Source organism: Salmo salar, chromosome 15 (genome assembly GCF_965601325.2).
Source record: "Salmo salar chromosome 15, fSalSal1, whole genome shotgun sequence".
NCBI classification, from domain to species: domain Eukaryota; kingdom Metazoa; phylum Chordata; class Actinopteri; order Salmoniformes; family Salmonidae; genus Salmo; species Salmo salar.
Genome location: NC_138305.1, coordinates 76,573,323 through 76,593,403, shown reverse-complemented (window position 1 = coordinate 76,593,403; position 20,081 = coordinate 76,573,323). Strand labels below are relative to the sequence as shown.

The 20,081-nt window shown below is 41.5% G+C and overlaps 1 protein-coding gene across 3 annotated transcripts in view; it reads right to left on the bottom strand.

The window, feature by feature from the left end:
• LOC106572187 (tyrosine-protein phosphatase non-receptor type 11) overlaps nucleotides 1-16,841 on the bottom strand; it is a 61,819-nt gene extending 44,978 nt beyond the window's left edge. For 2 of the 3 annotated variants that reach the window (XM_014146127.3, XM_014146128.3), the window contains exon 1: nucleotides 16,710-16,841. In XM_014146127.3, coding sequence (XP_014001602.1) covers nucleotides 16,710-16,723 — 14 coding nt within the window. In that variant the 5' untranslated portion in view covers nucleotides 16,724-16,841. Of the gene's footprint in view, nucleotides 1-2,912; nucleotides 3,006-16,709 lie in introns of those variants that run through there. The other variant, XM_014146129.3, reaches the window with a different exon arrangement.
• Nucleotides 16,842-20,081: the final 3,240 nt, after the last annotated feature.

Sequence of the window (20,081 nt, the reverse complement as noted above, 5' to 3'; positions counted from 1 at the left end):
ATCAGGGGTGTATTCATTCCACCGATTCTGTTGAAAAACACTTCTTAAATGGAAGCAAACGGAACGAAACGGGGATAAATGTCACGTCCTGGCCAGTATAAGGGTTAATTGTTATTGTAGTTTGGTCAGGACGTGGCAGAGGGTATTTGTTTTATGTGGTTCGGGGTGGTGTTTTGGTAAAAGGGTGTTTGATTTAGTTTTCTGGTTTATGGTCTATGTTTATGTATTTCTATGTGTAGTCTAGTAAGTGTGTTTCTATGTAGAGTTAATTGGGGTGGACTTCCAATTGAAGGCAGCTGTGTGGTGTTGCCTTTGATTGGAAGTCCTATATTAGTTGGGTGTGTTTGTCTGTGTGTTTGTGGGAGATTGTTCTGTGTTTAGCCTTGTGCCTTGCCAGACTGTCTGTATATTGTTCGTTCACTTGTTTTGTTATTTTGGTGTTCATTTTGGGAAGTTAATAAACGTCAAGATGAGCGCACACATACCTGCTGCGTAAATGGTCCTCCATTACCGACGAAAACCGTGACAATACACATACCTGAATTTGTCCAATGGAAACTCTCGTTTGCAACTGTTGGCCTAATGATTTCACCCTAGATCTGCTAGATGCAGGCAAGAGTGTGCAAGGCCGTCACCTCAAATTTCTCTCTCGACCTGTGTGCACCTACGTTGTAAACTTTCATTCATAGGCTAGGTTGTAGCAACCTCATGATGGGTATAGGGAACATCTGAGTTTCATGTAGTAGCCCAAACCTATCAATGTTACATTGAACTGGGTGAATGGAATATGAATGAGAGCCATCCAATATGCTGTAATAGAAATAAGGCCATGCTCATTAAAAAAATGTGTCCTCCCACATCTTAAACGGCACCGACCACCACTGGGACATACAGTATATGGTATTCTGGGGTGCTACCATCTTGAATACACAGTCCCGTAGAGTAGAGTACACCACTTGGGTTGTATTGTGTTGACTGGGGTCCAGACTAGACTTCATTTTGTTATTCATCTGAATTTTTTTACTGGGTCATGGAGAAAAAAAAATTCTACCAATCAGGAAAGAATGCCATGTGTTACTATAGTAATCCCAGACAAGCAGCTTTTTAAGTCAGCCCAGCATTGCTGTCAGTCATTTCAACTGATGAAACAATGGCAGCCCACTCAGACCATGTAGTCTCTGAACCCGTTCAAGCATAAAACATTCACACTAGTTCACCCTGTGAAAATCACCATTGCTCTGTAATAACAACTAACAACTAACATTGCAACATTACCGGTATCTTTTTGGAGTGAATCACATTTTTTGTATTTTATTTGTATTTTATTAGGATCCCCCATTAGCTGTGGCAAAAGCAGCAGCTACTCTTCCTGGGGTCCACACAAAACATGAAACATGACATAATACAGAACATTAACAGACAAGAACAGCTGAAGTACAGAACTACATTAAAAAAAAGTTTTAAAGACACACGTAGCCTACATATAAATTCATACACACAAACTATCTAGGTCAAATAGGGGAGAGGTGCTGTGCCTTGAGGTGTTGCTTTATCAGTTTTTTTTAAACCAGGTTTGCTGTTTACTTGAGCAATATGAGATGGAACGGAATTCCATGCAAAAATGGCTCTATATAATACCGTATGCTTTCTTGAATTTGTTCTGGATTTGGAGACTGTGAAAAGACCCCTGGTGGCATGTCAGGTGGGATAAGCGTGTCTGTCAGAGTTGTGTGAAAGTTGACCATGCAAACAATTTGGGATTTTCAACACATTGTTTCTTATAAAAAGAAGTGATGCAGTCAGTCTCTCCTCAACTCTTAGCCAAGAGAGACACGCATAGAATTTATATCAGCCCTTTGAATAAAATAAAGCACAAGATGTGCTGCTCTGTTCTGGGCCGCCTGCAGCTCAACTAGGTCTTTCCTTGCAGCACTCGACCACACGACTGGACAATAATCAAGTTAAGACAAAACTAGAGCCTGCAGAACTTGCTTTTTGGAGTGTGCTGTCAAAAACGCAGAGCATCTCTTTATTACAGATAGACCTCTCCTCATATTTACAACCATTGAATCTATATGTTTTGACCATGACAGTTTGCAATCTAAGGTAACGTCAAGTAATTTAGTCTCCTCAACTAGTTCAACAGCCACACCATAGATTTCCCTAGAACTGAGGGAATAATTTGTACCAAATTCAATGCTCTTAGTTTTAGAGTTGTTCAGGACCAGTTTATCACTGGCCACCCATTCCAAAACACATGCAACAATGTTCAGAGAGCTTTGTTTTGTTTGTTTTGATATTGAAACAAATGCCCGACAAAGTGGCCGACGCTTTGTGTCCATTGCAGGTCAACGGGCAAGAGAGAGCGGTCAGTATCCTTTTCTGTTTTGGGCTTTAGTCCATCTAGTCTGCAACCCCCACCCCAATGCACTTAAACACACACGCACACATACATACACTCGCATGCCTGCTAATGAGGATCAGGCAGGAGTTCACCCCTTGTTTGACCCCTGACCCCTCAATAGAACAAAGAGCACTTCTCACCAATTACTGCACTAATCCTCCCCTTTCTCGCTCTCTCCCTGGCCTGACCTACTCTGAGAGGGACCACACTGCCCAGGTCTATCCCCAAACACTTAACAGTTAGCAGGCTCACTTCCCTCAGAAAGCTCTAACACGGACCACACGTCCACAAATAAGCACACCCACTCAGTCCACTCCAGCCAGACCCTCCAAAATGCACATAAGGTTATGAACTGTCAACCATTGAAGCATCAGACCAACTTGACCAAGTGCGTTGCACTAGCAACATAACAGCAGCAATCTACTGGTAAGACCAAATGCACGTGGGTAGAAAAAAAAAGAGGCTGTTAATGAATGTCAGGAAGTGAATGAGAGTTTTCTCCCCCTACCTAACCATTCTGGTCGGAGCTTGTCAGAGCCCCCCGGTTCAGTTGCCTCAGAGCTTAGTAATCCAGCCCGGCACAGTTACACAAGGAGGGGAAGGGAGGGAGGAACGAGGGGGGAGGGCAGGGACTTGTAGGAGTGCTGCCTCTGCGGGTTGAAGCAAGAGAGGCGGGGGCGTTTAATCTGGGATTTGGATGAGTGCAAAGGGCCCTGATAGGATCATCGGAGCGGCTATCAGGCCGTCCCTCTGGGGACCTACATGACACGGCACCGTCTCCACGCCAACTGAAGACCCCTGCTCCTAATTCAGCCTTCCTTCCTTGTGGTTGCCAGTTCCGAAAGCAAGGCATATTGTAAGGTCTAGTCTACATGCGCAGTAGGACATTACTGACCTCCTTGCCTAGTAAGGATGTATAACATATAAAACTATGTAAAGTCTCTATGCTCTCTACTGGCATATTGGAGTCTATGTTGCTGTTATGTGGGAGATAATGGTGGACATACAGTACTGGTGGATACAGTAGTACTGGTGGATACAGTAGCTGGCCTACATGAGTTAGTTCTGGCATTTCCGAATGATGCTGATGCCTGATGAAATGCTTAAATTACATTGCAACACCATATTAAATGCATTTTCACCACCAATTAAACATTCAGGAAAAAAATGGAACAGTGAAACAAATGCAGAATATCTTGAAATGATCCAGAAATTGATCCAATCGGATAGAAGATGAAAGCACTGAAATTAGACATGCCAATGATTGCACTCTTTTGAGAATGGCAAGATACAGTGCTTTCGGAAAGTATTCAGACCCCTTGACTTTTTCCACATTTTGTTAGGTTACAGCCTTAGTCTAAAATTTATTTAAAAAAAATAAATCCTCAAATCTACACACAATACCCGATAATGTCAAAGCAAAAACAGGTTAAGAATAAAAAATGTAAATAAAAAATATTCAGTATTCATAACCTTTACTCAGTACTTTGTTGAAGCACCTTTGGTAGGGATTACAGCCTCGAGTCTTCTTGGGTATGGCGCTACAAGCTTGGCACACCTGTATTTGGGGAGTTTATCCCATTCTTTTCTGCAGATCCTCTCAAGCTCAACCATGTTGGATGGGAGCATTGCTGCACAGCTATTTTCAGGTCTCTTCAGAGATATTCGATCGGCTTCAAGTCCGGGCTCTGGCTGGCTTGTCCCAAAGCCACTCCTGTGTTGTTTTGGCTGTGTGCTTAGGGTCATTGTCCTGTTGGAAGGTGAACCTTTGCCCCATTCTAAGGTCCTGAGCACACTGGAGCAGGTTTTCATCAAGGATCTCTCTGTACTATGTTCCGTTCATCTTTGCCTCAATCCTGACTAGTCTCCCAGTCCCTGCCGCTGAAAAACATCCCCACAGCATGATGCTGCCACCACCACCATGCTTCACCCTATGGATGGTGCCAGGTTTCCTCCAGACGTGACACTTGGCATTCAGTTCAAGGAGTTCAATCTTGGTTTCATCAGACCAGAGAATCTTGTTTCTCGTGGCCTGAGAGTCTTTAGGTGCCTTTTGGCAAACTCCAAGCGGGCTGTCATGTGCCTTTTACTGAGGAGTGGCTTCCGTCTGGCCACTCTACCATAAGGGCCTGATTGACGGAGTGCTGCAGAGATGGTTGTCCTTCTGGAAGGTTCTCCCATCTCCACAGAGGAACTCCGGAGCTCTGTCAGAGTGACCATCGGTTCTTGGTCACCTCCCTGATGAAGGCCCTTCTCCCGATTGCTAAATTTGGCCCGGGCGGCCAGCTCTAGGAAGAGTCTTGGTGGTTCCAAATTTCTTCCAATTAACAATGATGGAGGCCACTGTGTTCTTGGGGACCTTCAATGCTGCAGACATTTTTTGGTATCCTTCCCCAGATCTGTGCCTCGACACAATCCTGTCTCGGAGCTCTACGGACAATTCCTTTGACCTCATGGCTTGGTTTTTGCTCTGACATGCACTGTCAACTGTGGGACCTTATATAGACAGGTGTGTGCCTTTCCAAATCATGTCCAATCAATTGAATTTACCACAGGTGGACTCCGATCATGTTATAGAAAAGTCTCAAGGATGATCAGCTCAATTTTGAGTCTCATAGCAAATTGTCTGAATACTTATGTAAATAAGGTATTTCTGCTTTTTATTTTAATACATTTGCAAAAATTCGAATAACCTGCTTTTGCTATGTCATTATGGGGCATTGTGCGTAAACTGGTGATTTTTATTTATTTTTAATCCATTTTTAGGTTAAGGCTGTAACGTAATAAAATGTGGGAAAAGTCTAGGGGTCTGAATACTTTCCGAAGACACTGTATATGATTACTTACATTTGAGAGGAATAATCACTATGGAGAATTGCTACTGCATGTCAAGCAAGACATGGTGGATGAATAAAGATAGACATGATGCTGACAAGGACAAAACCAAACATTTTAAATTTAAGCAGCGTTCAATGCTAAGCCATGCCATCTACTTCGCCAATAAATAAAGAATAAATAAATAAAGAATATACATTATAGGTCACGCTGAAGTCAAGAAACCAGTAGACTTTCCCCAGAAAGCTCACGTCACTAGCAGCCTGTGCCCAGACATGACACCTTGAGGCCAGGCCAGTTTATTAAGAGTTTCCCATTTTAAACCCTGTGCTTAAGCTTGATCCAGCCCCAGGGGTCCTATTCAGTCTGCCATGAATACGCTAATGGTTAACAAGTTCACCCTCATTGGCATTGGTGCATAAAGAGACATTATAAGCATTGTTCTAAGAAATTATAAAGGCTAATACATATTTATAACAAGTTATAAAGCATTATACCTGAACGCTTTAGCTAAAATGTTACAATGGTATTCATACAATAAACCAATGTGATGTGGTGTTAGTGGACAGTCCTTCCGTGTACCTTTTCGCTGAAAACCAGAATGGGATTTTTTTGTCAAACTATGATTTGGTTGGTTGTTGTGTAAGTCTGGGGCAAATGTGTTTGCCCTTTCACTTTTTCTGTATGCAGAGTTGAATGATTAACTGGTAGTATCCATGCTTGCCCCATCTCTCACTGAGAAATCGCTTTCAGAAATAGATAAAATTGTAAAGATGTGCACCACCAAAGTGGAAAATCTTGTTTCTCATTTTGTTTACCCATTTAGACAACTTGACTTACTGTACTATAAATTACACAAGTTAAAAATACAATTAGAAATATAAAAAGACATGAAGTATGCCCTTTCTGTGGTGTCCTCATGCTACAAGTATCATAGTTATCTCCACAGAACATGACTGCAGGAGTGACTCAGGGCTTTCCAAGAATAGGTTTTCCTTGACAACTACCAGGCGCTTCACTTCCTTGTATTATGCATTGAGCACTGGGAGGGAGGGAGAGAGAAAGAGAGCGAGAGAGAGAGAGAGAGAGGAGAGAGAGAGAGAGGAGAGAGAAATAAAACTGTCATTGAGAGACTTGAATAAAATACGACATACAGAACGAGAGAGCATGAGGTAGAGTGAGAGAGAAGGGTAGAAGAAGGGAAAGAGAGGAAGGGAGAGCAACACAGTCAGAGCCATGGCTCAGCGGGCAAACATAGCACAGAGCAGAGCGCTAGCTTGCTCAGACAGACAGGGGAAACAGAGGCCCCACGTGCATCCAGCACGCCAGGCTCTCTATCCTCTTACATAATGTCTCAAGTTCAATACAGCCGTGGCTATTTAAAGTCCTGGCTAGGCCTGGTGACAAAAAGGTGATATACTTAGTGCCCCGAATGCTGCATGAAAGCCCCGTTAGGGCTATATCGGTCACAGACAAGACCTGGGGTGTGGATTTTGGTCATGCTGCTGGTATTTTTAGAACAGCTGATGATCTTGGGGTATTTACAGTACATGCAGTGCAAACCCACCCTCAGCGGATAGATGCCTCACATCACTATGTAGCCAGCTAGCGTCTAGAAGCTAGTAGTTAACGTAGCGCTTTCATGTTGCGCATGATAGCCATATAAGTATTTGAGGGATATTATGGACTAACCCCATCTGTTTTCAGGGGATGGCTAACTAATCTGCCTGATTGTGTGCGCTGATATTGGAAATCAGGGGAAAAGAGGGCTTGTACACTTAATTAAAGGACAATCCATTTAACTTGCATGAGCAAGCTAGCACAGGCTATGCACACACAGTTTTAAGAGAGCGCAAATCATGCTACTCTGGTTACATGGAGCTACAGGTTCAACTATGGCCAGACAAGGAGTATAGCATTGGTGTTTAATATAACCTGACCGTTATGCATTGTCTGAGAGTGTACATTGTCATGGCCCATGCCTTGATAACCACCAGTGCATATTTGTTGAAGCAAACAGGTTGATCAGTCATAATTTAGAAGAAAGCAGATATAAAAAACTGACAGTTAAAAATAACCATAGAAGGCCTAGACTGCGGCCTAAATGCAACTTTAGCCCCTGGTTGTTAAAATGTATGTTATTGTAGTTCCAATTGGAGCAATATTATGAAGTCAGAAATGTACACATTTAAAGGGATAGTTTTTCATATTTCAAACTTTTTTTCGGGCAGTTGTGAGCTGCCCCTTTAAATGGTATTAGGTGGTCATTAGCCAGTAACAGTGACTTCCTTTTTTCTCCGACCTAAACCTGTTGCCTTTTTTCACCACACCCACTCATGTAGAAAGTCCAAAGCTGCATAGAAAAACTGCATAGACTTTGAATCATACAGCTACAAATAACAGAAGAAACACATTTCCAACCAAACCAACCAACGAAATGACAAACTGGCACATACATTTGAGAGTGCTGTGTTCATGCATCAAACAGGTGCTGGAAATGATATCAAAATGTGATAACCTAAATCAAACACAGCAGGAGGGAAGATTAAAGGATTTGATTGCATTGGTAATTATAGCAGCTCTTATCGTGAATTACTGGCGACGAGAGAAAGGGCTTCACAGAGTGTCGGAAACATGAGTACTGCTAGTGCTAACGAGAACGTCAATTTGGTGCAAAAGAAGGGCGCATATTCGACGGTATGGCAGTATTTCGGCTACAGGTAAACTGATGTCAACCAAATGCAAGTGTTATGCAAAAAGTGCCTCAGAGTTGTAGCATCAACAAGAGGCAACCCAACACATTTATTGAACTATTTGAAGAAGAACCAGCCCTTACTTTACACCAATTGCATGGTCAAAAAAAGACAGCAGCAAACACCCTCAGCCATAGCCAGCCACTTGCGTTAAACAGACATTGATTGCCAATGCGTTTTCAAGTGTAACACTCTACAAAAAAACATTGAAATCACAGAGGCTATCGCCGATCAATCACATAGTGTCAATAAGAATCATGTCTTTGGCTGTCAGCAAAGACGGCTTCAACAAGATGACAAACAAGCTGGACAGGAGATTAAAGATTCCATCTCACACATACAGTGCTTTCAGAAAGTATTCGCACCCCTTGACTTTTTCCACATTTTGTTGCGTTAAAAGGTGGGATTAAAATGCCCTCAGAACACCCTCAATTCGTCGTCGGCATGGACTCTACAAGGTGTCGAAAGCGTTCCACAAGGATGCTAGCCCGTGTTGACTCCAATGCTTCCCACAGTTGTATCAAGTTGGCTGGATGTCTTTTGGATGGTGGACCATTCTTGATACACACGGGAAACTGTGAAATTTGATTTGAAACCCAGCAGCACAGTATTTTCTTTAACTGCACTGTAGGGGCTCGTAAGTAAGCATTTCACTGTAAGGTCTACACCTGTTGTATTCGGCGCATGTGACTAATAAAAAACTTGATTTCATTTGATTCTTGACAAACTGGCGCTCCTGACACCTACTACCATACCCTGTCTTGCCCATTCACCCTCTGAATGGCACACACACAAAATCCATGTCTCAATTGTCTCAAGGCTTAAAAATCCTTCTTTAACCTGTCTCCCCCCTTCATCTACACTGATTGAAGAGGATTTAACAGGTGACATCAATAAGGGATCATAGCTTTCAACTGGATTCACCTGGACAATCTATTCAGTGTTTCCCAAACTCGGTCCTGGGGACCCCAATGGGTGCACGTTTAGTTATTTGCACTAGCACTACACAGCTGATAATCAGCTGTGTAGCACTAGTGCAAAAACCAAAACGTGAACCCCTGTGGGTCCCCAGGACTGAGTTTGGGAAACACTGCTATGTCATGGAAAGAGCATTCAACCTCTTGAGTCAATGTTAAAAGCACCTTTGGTAGCGATTACAGCTTTAAGTCTTTCTGGGTAAGTGTCTAAGAGCTTTGCACCTGTATTGTACAATATTTGCACATTATTCTTTAAATTCTTCAAGCTCTGTCAAGTTGGTTGTAGATCATTGCTATGCAGCCATTTTCAAGTCTTGCCATTGATTTTCGAGCTGATTTAAGTCAAACCTGTAACTCGGCCACTCAGGAACATACAATGTCATCTTGGTAAGCAACTCCAGTGTATATTTGGCCTTGAGTTTTAGGTTATTGTCCTGCTGAAAGGATTTGTGAATTTGTCTCCTAGTATCTGTTGGAAAGCAGACTGAACAAGGTTTTCCTCTAGGATTTTACCTGTGCTTAGCTCTATTCTGTTTATTTTTACCCCAAAAACTCCATAGTCCTTGCCGATGACAAGCATACACGATGCAGCAACCTCCATGCTTAAAAATATGAAGAGTGGTACTCAGTGATGTGTTGTTTTGGATTTGACCAAAACATAACGCTTTGTATTCAGGACATAAAGTTAATTTCTTTGCCATATTTTTTGCAGTTTGACTGCAGGGTGCATGTTTTGGAATATTTTTATTCTGTACAGGCTTCCTTCTTTCACTCCGTCAGTTAGGTTAGTATTGTCATCAATTAGGTTAGTATTGTGGAGTAACTACAATGTTGTTGATCCATCCTCAGTTTTCTCCTATCACAGCCATTAAACTATGTAATTGTTTTAAAGTCACCATTAGCCTCATGGTGAAATCCCTGAGCGGTTTCCTTCCTCTCCGGCAACTGAGTTAGGAAGGATGCCTGTATCTGTGTTGTGACTGGGTGTAACATCCAAAGTGTAATTAATAACTTCACCATGCTCAAAGGGATATTCAATGTCTGCTTTTTTATACCCATCTACCAGTAAGTGCCCTTCTATGCGAGGCATTGGAAAACCTCCTTGGTCTTTGAGGTTAACTCTGTGTTTGAAATTCACTGCTCAACTGAGGGGCTTACAGATCATTTTATTTGTGGGTTACAAAATCATGTTAAACACTTTTATTGCACACAGAGTGAGTCCATGCACTTAATCCATGCACCTGAACTTATTTAGACTTGCCATAACAGAGGGGTTGAATACTTATTGACTCAAGACATTTCCGCTTTTCATTTTTTATTAATTAGTCAAAAAAACAAAAAACAAACGTAAAGCATAATTCCACTTTGACATCGAGTATTGTGTGTAGGTCAGTGACACACAACCTCAATTTTAATCAATCTAAAATGCAGTCTGTAACACAACAAAATGTGGAAAAAGTCAAGGAGTGAGAATATTTTCTAAAGGCACTGTATTTTTCCCAAATTGTCATCCCAACACTGTATAACAAAATTAAGCGAGAAGTTGAAACTCACACGTTGATTATTACCTTTGGTCTAGTAAAACAACCAAGCCCTACATTAGTTTGAAAGTACACTTTATTGATGAGAAGTTTACACTGAATTGTTGGTGCTTGCAAACACCATAGGCTACTTCACTGGAGATCACATGGGAGAAAACAACGGTCTGGGGTTGAGAGACGCTTTAGCTGCCTGGGGCCTGAATGCGGAGCAGCAAGTGTGAATAACGATAACGCCGCAAACGTGGACCAGACTGGACCAGACTCCAATGTTTTGGACACAGGCTGCACCTTTGCAATTGGTAGGCTACGTGTTACATGTTAAGGCACTTTGACTTAAATTTGAATTATAATAATGATTAAAATTACTTATACATAATTACACAATCATACGCTTCCTATTCCATCTGCAGCCTATGGTGCCCGACTAAATAATTAACTTATTCATGTTATTAATACATTTTGTGCTGCTCTTATAGCACACGATATTTTGATGATCATGTTAAAAATGTATGTTTGTTTTGTTAATATGCAGGTGTAATAATCCTATCTATTAGCATATGCATAACAATGGTGTTTCAATTGGTTTTGTATTCATTCATATGATCTCATTTTAGAAGCGACATTATCTAACCTGACACTTGTCTGATGGAATTACCCAGTTTTCCCCCAAGTGCTTGAAAATCTCAATTCATAATCACGATTGCAATATCTGGCAAAATAATCGCAATTAGATATTTTGTCCAAATCGTGCAGCCATACGATCTCGATAAAGAAAGCAAAACTCAAAAACTCTTTTTAAGCTCCATCTCTGACTCTGCTGGTGATCCATAAAAAAAAGTAAATGCACTGAAGCGTACAAACTCCTCTTCTACCCTGGCTAAGAAAGTTCTGACTGACTCTGGCATCCTAACTGAGACGAATAAACGCATCACTTATGCCAATCTGCATTTATTCTCGGCAGGCTTTTTTTGGGAGAGAAAACGTGATTTAATTGACCCTGGTCAGTCAATCGGCTGCTCTTCCCTCCGCCAGCCTCTAGCTGACTCGACGGTTAACCCGTCACGTTCTAGTGACTCTTTATATTTCAACTATTTACTTCCTGTGATGTGCAAGATGCCTTCCTTAAAAGTGGAACTGACAGCGTTTTAACTACTTTGCAGATATGAAACAAACAGACAATCGTAATATCAGTAAAAAAATATATATAAAATTCCCAACTTTATAGGTTTTAAAAATAGGTTCTATTTGACTCAAAATTCCATGATGTACAGTAAGGCACTGTTGGGATAATAGATGTATGCAGGTGGATGGATGCAGTTCAATGCATGATTAATATAATTCACCAATACATTTCTTGGTAGTTAAAAAAAATATTGCTATCAGGTTGTAAATTACAGCTGGCCTGGTACATTGTTTGCTGCCTCCACCCATTCAGGACGCACTGTTTGAGTTTCAATAATTTTGAACAAAAAACCTGACAATTTTAACTAAGGCTGTAAATGTCAATACAATCAACTATTAGTACATGTAAATGTGTGTACTGACATGTATGTATAATTGATAGATGCACACACACGCTACATGTTAATGTTTTTAAATGTATGTAAATGGTAAAGTCTTTTGTCTGTAATTAATTTCTCGTTATATGTCAGACCCCAGTAATACTAGCTGTCGCCACTGGCGTCAGCTAATGGAGATCCTAATAAACCAAATCAAAAGCCAGTCATAACGTGGCTAATAGGCTAGCACACATATCAAACACAACGCCCGCAGGCTTAACAGGACACACAAGCAAGTATAAATGAGTCAATAGTTGAGTCATCTACTTTCTGAAATTACAGCCTGATGCGCCCGTATCGGTGAATTCAACTTCAATTGCGCTGCTTTCCTGTCTCCTGTTTACAGCATGCAGCAGAGGGAAAGTGTACACACACATGCCACAGTCCTAGCTGGGCTACTAAAATGTTGCAGTCTGGCTTCAGTTTTTAAAGATTGACAATGAATAAGCAAAAAACTAAACCTGCAACAAAACACCATGCAGAGGAGAAACATGTAGGCCTAGTGCAGCAACATTTGAGCAGCAGCCTAAGCTGACTTCTCAAGTACAATACAATTGGAGTGCACCATAAAGCAAGTCTGCATTCAACCGCAATGGGGATCCATGCAGTTCAAAACAGCTACCACTTCAATAAAGCCATTAGATGTGGTTCATCATAGCGGACTGTGCTTTATTACAGGCGACAATTTTAGTACTCATCACTGCATTATCTACCAGAAAGATGGTTGGCCCTCTTTGAAGTCACGTAGGTTGATACATTGCTATGTTTTCATTTATAACAAAAGTTTTTTTTACAAAAACTCCCACAGTACCTATCATTACTTAACTATGAGTTACCACACTCAGTCTCAGGGGTGGCTAACTCTGGAAATTCCTTCGGTCTCTACTGTGTTAACTAAAAGCTGATTTACCTTTCTTGCACCTTGTTTGTGAAACAATCTTCAAAATGTTCTTAAATTTGATGTTCTAGTGCTTCAAGGGCAATTCAGAAAGCTGATTGAGCACCTCATTACTGATGAATGTGTTTGTTTTTCTTTCTGCTTGCATTTTGTATTTATACTGTGAGAAAAACATTATGAACACCTGCTCTTTCCATGACATAGACTGACCAGGTGAATCCAGGTGAAAGCTATGATCCCTTATTGATGTCATCTGTTAAATCCACTTCAATTAGTGTAGATGAAGGGAAGGAGACGAGTTAAAGAAGGATTTTTAAGCCTTGAGACAATTAAGACAAGGATTTTTCATGTCTGCCATTCAGAGGGTGAATGGGCAAGACAAAATATTTAAGTGCATTTGAACAGGGTATGGTAGGTACCAGGCACTGCAACGCTGCTGGGTTTTTCACGTTCAACAGTTTCCTGGGTGTATCAAGAATGGTCCACCACCCAAAGGACATCCAGCCAACTTGACACAACTGTGGGAAGCATTGGAGTCAATATGGGCCAGCATCCCTGTGGAACACTTTTGACACCTTTATAGAGTCCATGACCCGACGAATTGAGGCTGTTTTTAGGGCAAAAGCTGGTGCAACGCAATATTAGGAAGGTGTTCCTAATGTTCTGTACGCTCAGTGTATATTTTCATGTGTATTTTCTATAGATCAGGGCTCATCTGTAAAAAAAGAGACATTGGTCTCAGTATGACTCCCTGATAAAATAAAGGTTAAATAAAATATACACCACCGGCTTTAGAACATTTGGGATGTGCTTTACTGAAAATGATACCATTCATTCAACTCAATGTCACTAATAGTTATGAATTACTTTGCATTTCATAACAAAAGGTAATAGAGGAGGAACACGATAAGTATTGGTTGATCTGAAGTGAAAACTGAGACTCAAAAGTTTTGACTGCTAAATGGTAAGTTCGGTCTTTCCAAGATGGCACCCAGGGTATTGTTCAGATGAATGTGTCAGAAACTGCTATCCTGTGGCTCACAGGAGCAGGAAGTACTGAGCCTCACACTAAACAGAACTGATGACAAAGGATGGAAAAACACCCACTAACCAACTAGGTTATCACAATACCAGCATTATGATTTCCAGAAACATAATGGAAAGGAAAACGAAACAGACTTCATTTCTTGAGAAAAACTGTCCTAATGTTACTCAGTCCCATTGCTTATTTTCCAAGCTATAAAGGACTATAAAGGTTGGTCTGACTAATGTTTTCCTTTTTTTTTTGCCATCGGAAATACCAGTATCAAAATAATAATGATACTGTATCGTGACAACCTATAACCAACTAACTCCAATTCAATACTACTACTGTTTCCCCTACCATTACTTAGATGAGGAAGTCTCTCTGCCTATATCAACTGCCAGAATAAATGCACAGAAGCGAACGCCACATCCAGGCAGTATTAATGATGCAAAGCTGTTATTTTTGCCTAACTGTGCCACTGTGCCATAAATTACACCACTTTGTTCTCAAAGAACAGAAACATAAGCCTTTGTATGTTCTCACAAGGACTGCATTGCTAAATGACATTGTTGTTATCTAACATCCATTCATTTGTTTTCACGGCTTTACTTCTACCATACCGTGGCAATCACCGCTTTTGGAAACCTTGATGTGATGCATCTCTCTCACTCAGAGCGTACTCTTATAGGGGTGTCTATGTACACTGTCAACCCGTAGGATTGCTGACATGGTGCATTTTGAGTCCATACTCTTCATAATAAACATCTCTTTGTCCACAGACTCTGCAGGACATTGGAAAATGCTCCCCAAGACAACATTTGTGGGCAAATCTCAAACCAACTTCTGGACGCCTTCATCTGTATCAATCCAGAATAGCCCTATACCCTCCTCTATTAATTTACTGTTATTATATTACTGTACAACTGGTTACAAACACAAACCTCATGGTTTGTTTCGTATTTTGTCAAATATTTGATGTTTATGAATGTTATTTTGTGTACTGTGGGCCAATTCGGCTTGCAACTACCCACCTTTAGACTAGATGTCAACAAAGGCATTACCAGAGATGTGCATATAATGACGATATAATGTCTCCACCCTAACAATGGGATTCATTGTCCACAGAGCAGAACGGCGGGCTTTCAAGCTCCTGCCTATTCCTCTCTTTGGATTGGTGGATACACCTCGTTAATTGAATAAGTTTGGGAATATTTGATGAGGGGTTTTGACGGCAATCGCCTGTACTCAATGCAGAGTGAGATGATATGCTAGCCTCATGAATATGCATATACAGCCTCGAATTTCACTTCTATTAGAATATGCCTCAAATATCAAAATAGCAATTCATGTTTATCTTGACTAAATTGGACACTCATTGCTCCACATACAAAAAAAATCCTCACCTGCTTAATAATTAAGGATATGCTTAATGCTCATGAATCTACTTCTGTGTGGACAGATTTTGGGCAGAGATAGGGCTCTCGGTTCTCTCTGGCATAACATAACCACACAGAAGTAGATTTATGAGTAAAGTTACACACTTCCCTCAAAAAGCATAATATACATATGGTATGATGGTTTGACCTTGTACAGAAAATGTAACAAAAATGTCTTGATTGATATTGCAACGAACAGCCTTTGCTGAACTCAAACACATCCTGCAGTTGTGGCACTTAAGTGGTTGTGCTACAGTTAAAGGCCCAGCAGGCAGCTTTTTAGGGCGACCCCTGAGAGGAAGAGGAGAAGCGAGAGGTTTCACTCTTGCCAGAATCTGTCCAAAAAGAATTGCCCAATGCGTTTCTATGAGTTTATTTTGGACCTAAGCTTGTCGCCTGCCTTCCTGCCTTGGGGACAATGACACCCATTGTTAAGGCATGAGCATCTCATCATTATACAGATCTCTGGCGACCCGACCAAATTCACGTAGAAATGTGAGTTATAGATCTGTCACTCATATTGAAAGCAAGTCTGAGAATCAGATCTGTGGTGGCTAGCATTTTCTAATGAGACGACTGACACTACCCACTGGACACAGAAATCAAGTCAACATCTATTCCAACGTTGATCAACCAGTGCGTGTCCACTGGGTACATTTAAACATGTCTTATTTACTGACATTAATAAGATATGAGGGGACACATTTCAGTTAATAATTGAACAACTTTGTTGCATTCCAACTACAAATACAGAGCACTCTGCAAAAGCCAAACCATGCACCTTGATATCAAAGGCCAACTTCTGCCCATTTCCTACACAGCAGAGAGAGAGAGAGCGCACTGGGGCTATAGCAAATAAGACCCTCGTTTAAAGAAGACCCATCCACCAATGAACATTCGCTTTTATATCAACCTATTATTCAACGGCACATTAGTTTTGCGATGTCCCATAGCTTACAAACGTAAAATGATCAGAGGAAAGTAATAGCGTATTCCACCTAATTGCCAATGACAGTTCTATTGCAACTCTGAACTCACATTAAATAACTTTTGTCACACAAATAGGCTACAAGATGCCGACAAAAGCGAAAAATACCCCTAATTGAAGCAACCATTGTGGGCTTTGTGCGTTTTAAAGGGTCGGAGAAAATGCATAGTACTTTTGCTCGTAAGCGGAAGGTCCCACACATGTCCTGTAATAAGTCATGAAACGCTGTTTATAATGGGTAAAAGGCCTATTCCCGGTTCGTTCCATGGTTTTCGATAAAGCCCGTCTTACCTGCGAGACGTCATAGCAGTCTTAGAAAGCTGTCTTCGAATGAGAAGGGAAAGTCAAATAAAGTGAGCGTTCCCTTTACGTCTTCGCCGTGTCGCTGTTGGACAGCGTGCACTCAGGAGGGCGTTTATTGAACAATGTTCAACTCCAAAGACAAATTATCGCAGCACACCCCGCCTCCAAAGCAGTGGCGGTTCTAGACCATTTCAACGGGGGGGGGGGGGGGGGGGGGGGCAGTTGTACTGTTAGAGGGGCCAGTTACATTAGACGTTATTGTTGTCATATCGTTTTCTTCACTGCATTGCAGGCATTAGCAGGCAAAAGACCATGTTCATAATCATCATCGTTGCCACCAAAGCCCACAGTCATATTCATTGTACCACGCGGTCCCTGCAGCTAAAACATAGACTGAAAGTGTGTAGCTTATTCCAGGGGCGCAACTTTAGTTTTAGAAGTGGGGGGGCATAACTTGATGGGGGGTCTGGGGTTCCTCCCATTTTTGGGGGCATCCATGGCCCTTCTAGCCTTCTCTATTTAGAACAACATAAAGTCAGCAAAAATGCCCAGTCATCATGCTAGTTAAGAGATCATTATTAAATATGTTTAAGTGATTGATACGACTGAACTAGATCATTGATAATTCAATAATCAATATTATATTGTGTTGCACCTCTTTTTACTTGCACACAATCTAGCTGGGTCACCAGGTCCTGCCCCTAGGGGTCCACGGCCCTGCAGCATCCCAACCCAACACACCCCACTCAGCTTTAGGATCTTAGTGAAACATTTATTATTGGTTTCAGGTGTGTTAGGCCAAGCCCAGAGTGTCAACCAACAGTATGACAGAGCCCCAGGGCAACGACTGAGCCACCCAGCAGCTAGGGACTGCCTAAATATGTATCTCCCCTGACGTGTGCATGTTTTCAATACAGACTCCTTTTGTCGTACTGTATTCCATATAAGGCAGACAGACCTTATGAAAGTTCCACAGTATACCCTTAATCTATTGATATATAATTTGGCATTTCTTCCATCCATTGTGGGAGGAAAACCAACCTTCCAATGAATGGCAATGCATTTCTTAGCCAGTAGAAATGCTTTCTTCTGATAACAGTCTCCAGTATCAACATTTTCAATAAAAGTCTGGAAATCAACTTTAGAGGTTTGTCAGACTGCCTTAAAATAGGTTCAATCTTTGAAGCTTGTTGCTTGTCCAGTGTTTGCAGCACAGAGAAAATATAGTGTTGTGTCTGCAAAAATTCACCTCAGCTCCGTCACAGACTGGTCTTCCCTGGGTCCCAGACCCTGATGAGACCCCTGTCACCATCTGATCCTGCTCAGATGAGGCATGACAAAGAATTACATTGGTGTACATTTATACATTATATTATCCAAGAATAGAATCAATAGATTAACCATTGAAATTACCATTATTCCCAGATCCCAGACTGTTGTGGGTTGCAGAGAGAGAGAGAGGGAGAGAGAGAGGGGAAGAGAGAGAGAGATGTCAACCTGGAAATCAAGCAATCCGCCATCATTAACACAACGTGAAAATCAAATGATTTATTATTGAAATGTTGAAATAGCATGGGCGACCGAGAAAAACGAATTGGTAGGCTACAAGAAGGCCATGCGTCAAACAATAATGCAGCCACTAGGGATGGGTTTGAGCATGTGGGTCTGGGCAGATTAAATGTTGTTGTTCGTGTGCGTATGTACAGTGCCTTTGGAAAGTATTCAGACCCCTTGACTTTTGAATCAATGGATCAATTGAAATGACCATTATTCCCAGATCCCAGACTGTGGCCTACCCATCAACTCAATACGGAACTTTGTATCCATTCACTGATTGTTATACTACACTGGAAATTTCACCTGAGCTCTGTAGACTGGCCTTCCCTGGCTGTCTGATCCTGCAGGGACACCTGTCACCATCTGATCCTGCTAAGACATGATGAGCATAGTGTTGTGTACTGACTGTGCACCATGACAGTGAAGCCTGTAGAGCTGTTTATACTGTGTCAGTGTGAAAAGTAGGGCATTAGTTACGGAAACTGACAGATCAATACATTGCTATACTGACTAATAAAAACTCACATCGCACTGAAAAGGTAGCCTAACTGACTTGCCTAGAAAAATGAAAACAGCTAGAGGCTATCTGAGCTGGCAGCTAGTTAACTACTGTAGTTGCTAGTAGATCCTTCAGTTGAGAGGGGATGAATCATTAGCTAGTTACACTACTAGCTCAGTGCTGGGAGTAATTTTTTTCTTCTTCTATCAAACAGCAGTTACCTTGCCAGCTAGATCAGTCAACTAAAGAGTAGCCAGTTTCTGCTCTGCTTGCTTTTACAAATCAGAGAAAAAGCGCAACACAGACAGCAGCTGCCTCTGTTCATCTCTCCTGTGCTGGTCCTGTACACCAGCCTTTCAGAAGCTTTGCCTTCACACAGCTTGTCTGAATGCTCTGTGGTGTCTGTGTGGTCCTCCGCATTGTCCAAAAGCACACTGGAGCTGCATTTTCTATCACAGTGCAATCATAAAATGGGGGGGGGGGGGGATTTCCCCCCCCATTTTATGATTGCACTGTGATACACAGACACCCACTGGGGGGGGGGGGGATTTCCCCCCCCCCCCCCCCCCAGTGAAAGTTGCACCCATGGCTTATTCTTTAGTACGGTGTCCATAGCAACTTGGTTCATGTCAGATTGCTTACAGGTGGAGTCGCAGACAACCATGAAGAATAGACTGGAAAGGAGCATGCTTATAGGCCTATCAAACATTTGCTAGTATTCTATATAATTGAATTCCATTTTAGTACACAGCCTCTAAAACCAAAAGGGAGGGCAATGCAAGTTGAATCCAGTTCTAGATCACAACTCCATCACACATCATATAAGTGCAGTTCATGAGAGGGTAACTGAACGAACGTTCGGTATGCTACATAGGCTACTGCCAATTTTCGTATTAAAATAGGTCTACATGATTACACATGTCTTGATTAGAAAATAGTCATCCGCGATCTCCCTGTTATTTATAGCAGCAATGCAATTAATGGACGTCATTATGAAATGTTTTGCTCCGCTATTGTCTCGCAAAGGAGGATAATGGAAAATCTATTTAAATCTTCTTGCCTCCGTTCACGTCATCTTCCCATGAACGCAAATTGTGGGTTGCAGAGAGAGAGGGAGAAAGAGTAGCCTTGAAAAACGTATAGTAAAAACCTGCAAATCAAGCAATCTGCCATCATTAACACAATGTGAGAATCTAATGATTTATTATTGAAACATTGAAATAGCATGGGCGACCGAGAAAAACTAATTGGTTGCCTGCAAATTAAGGCCACGTGTCAAACAATAATGCAGCCACTAGGGATGG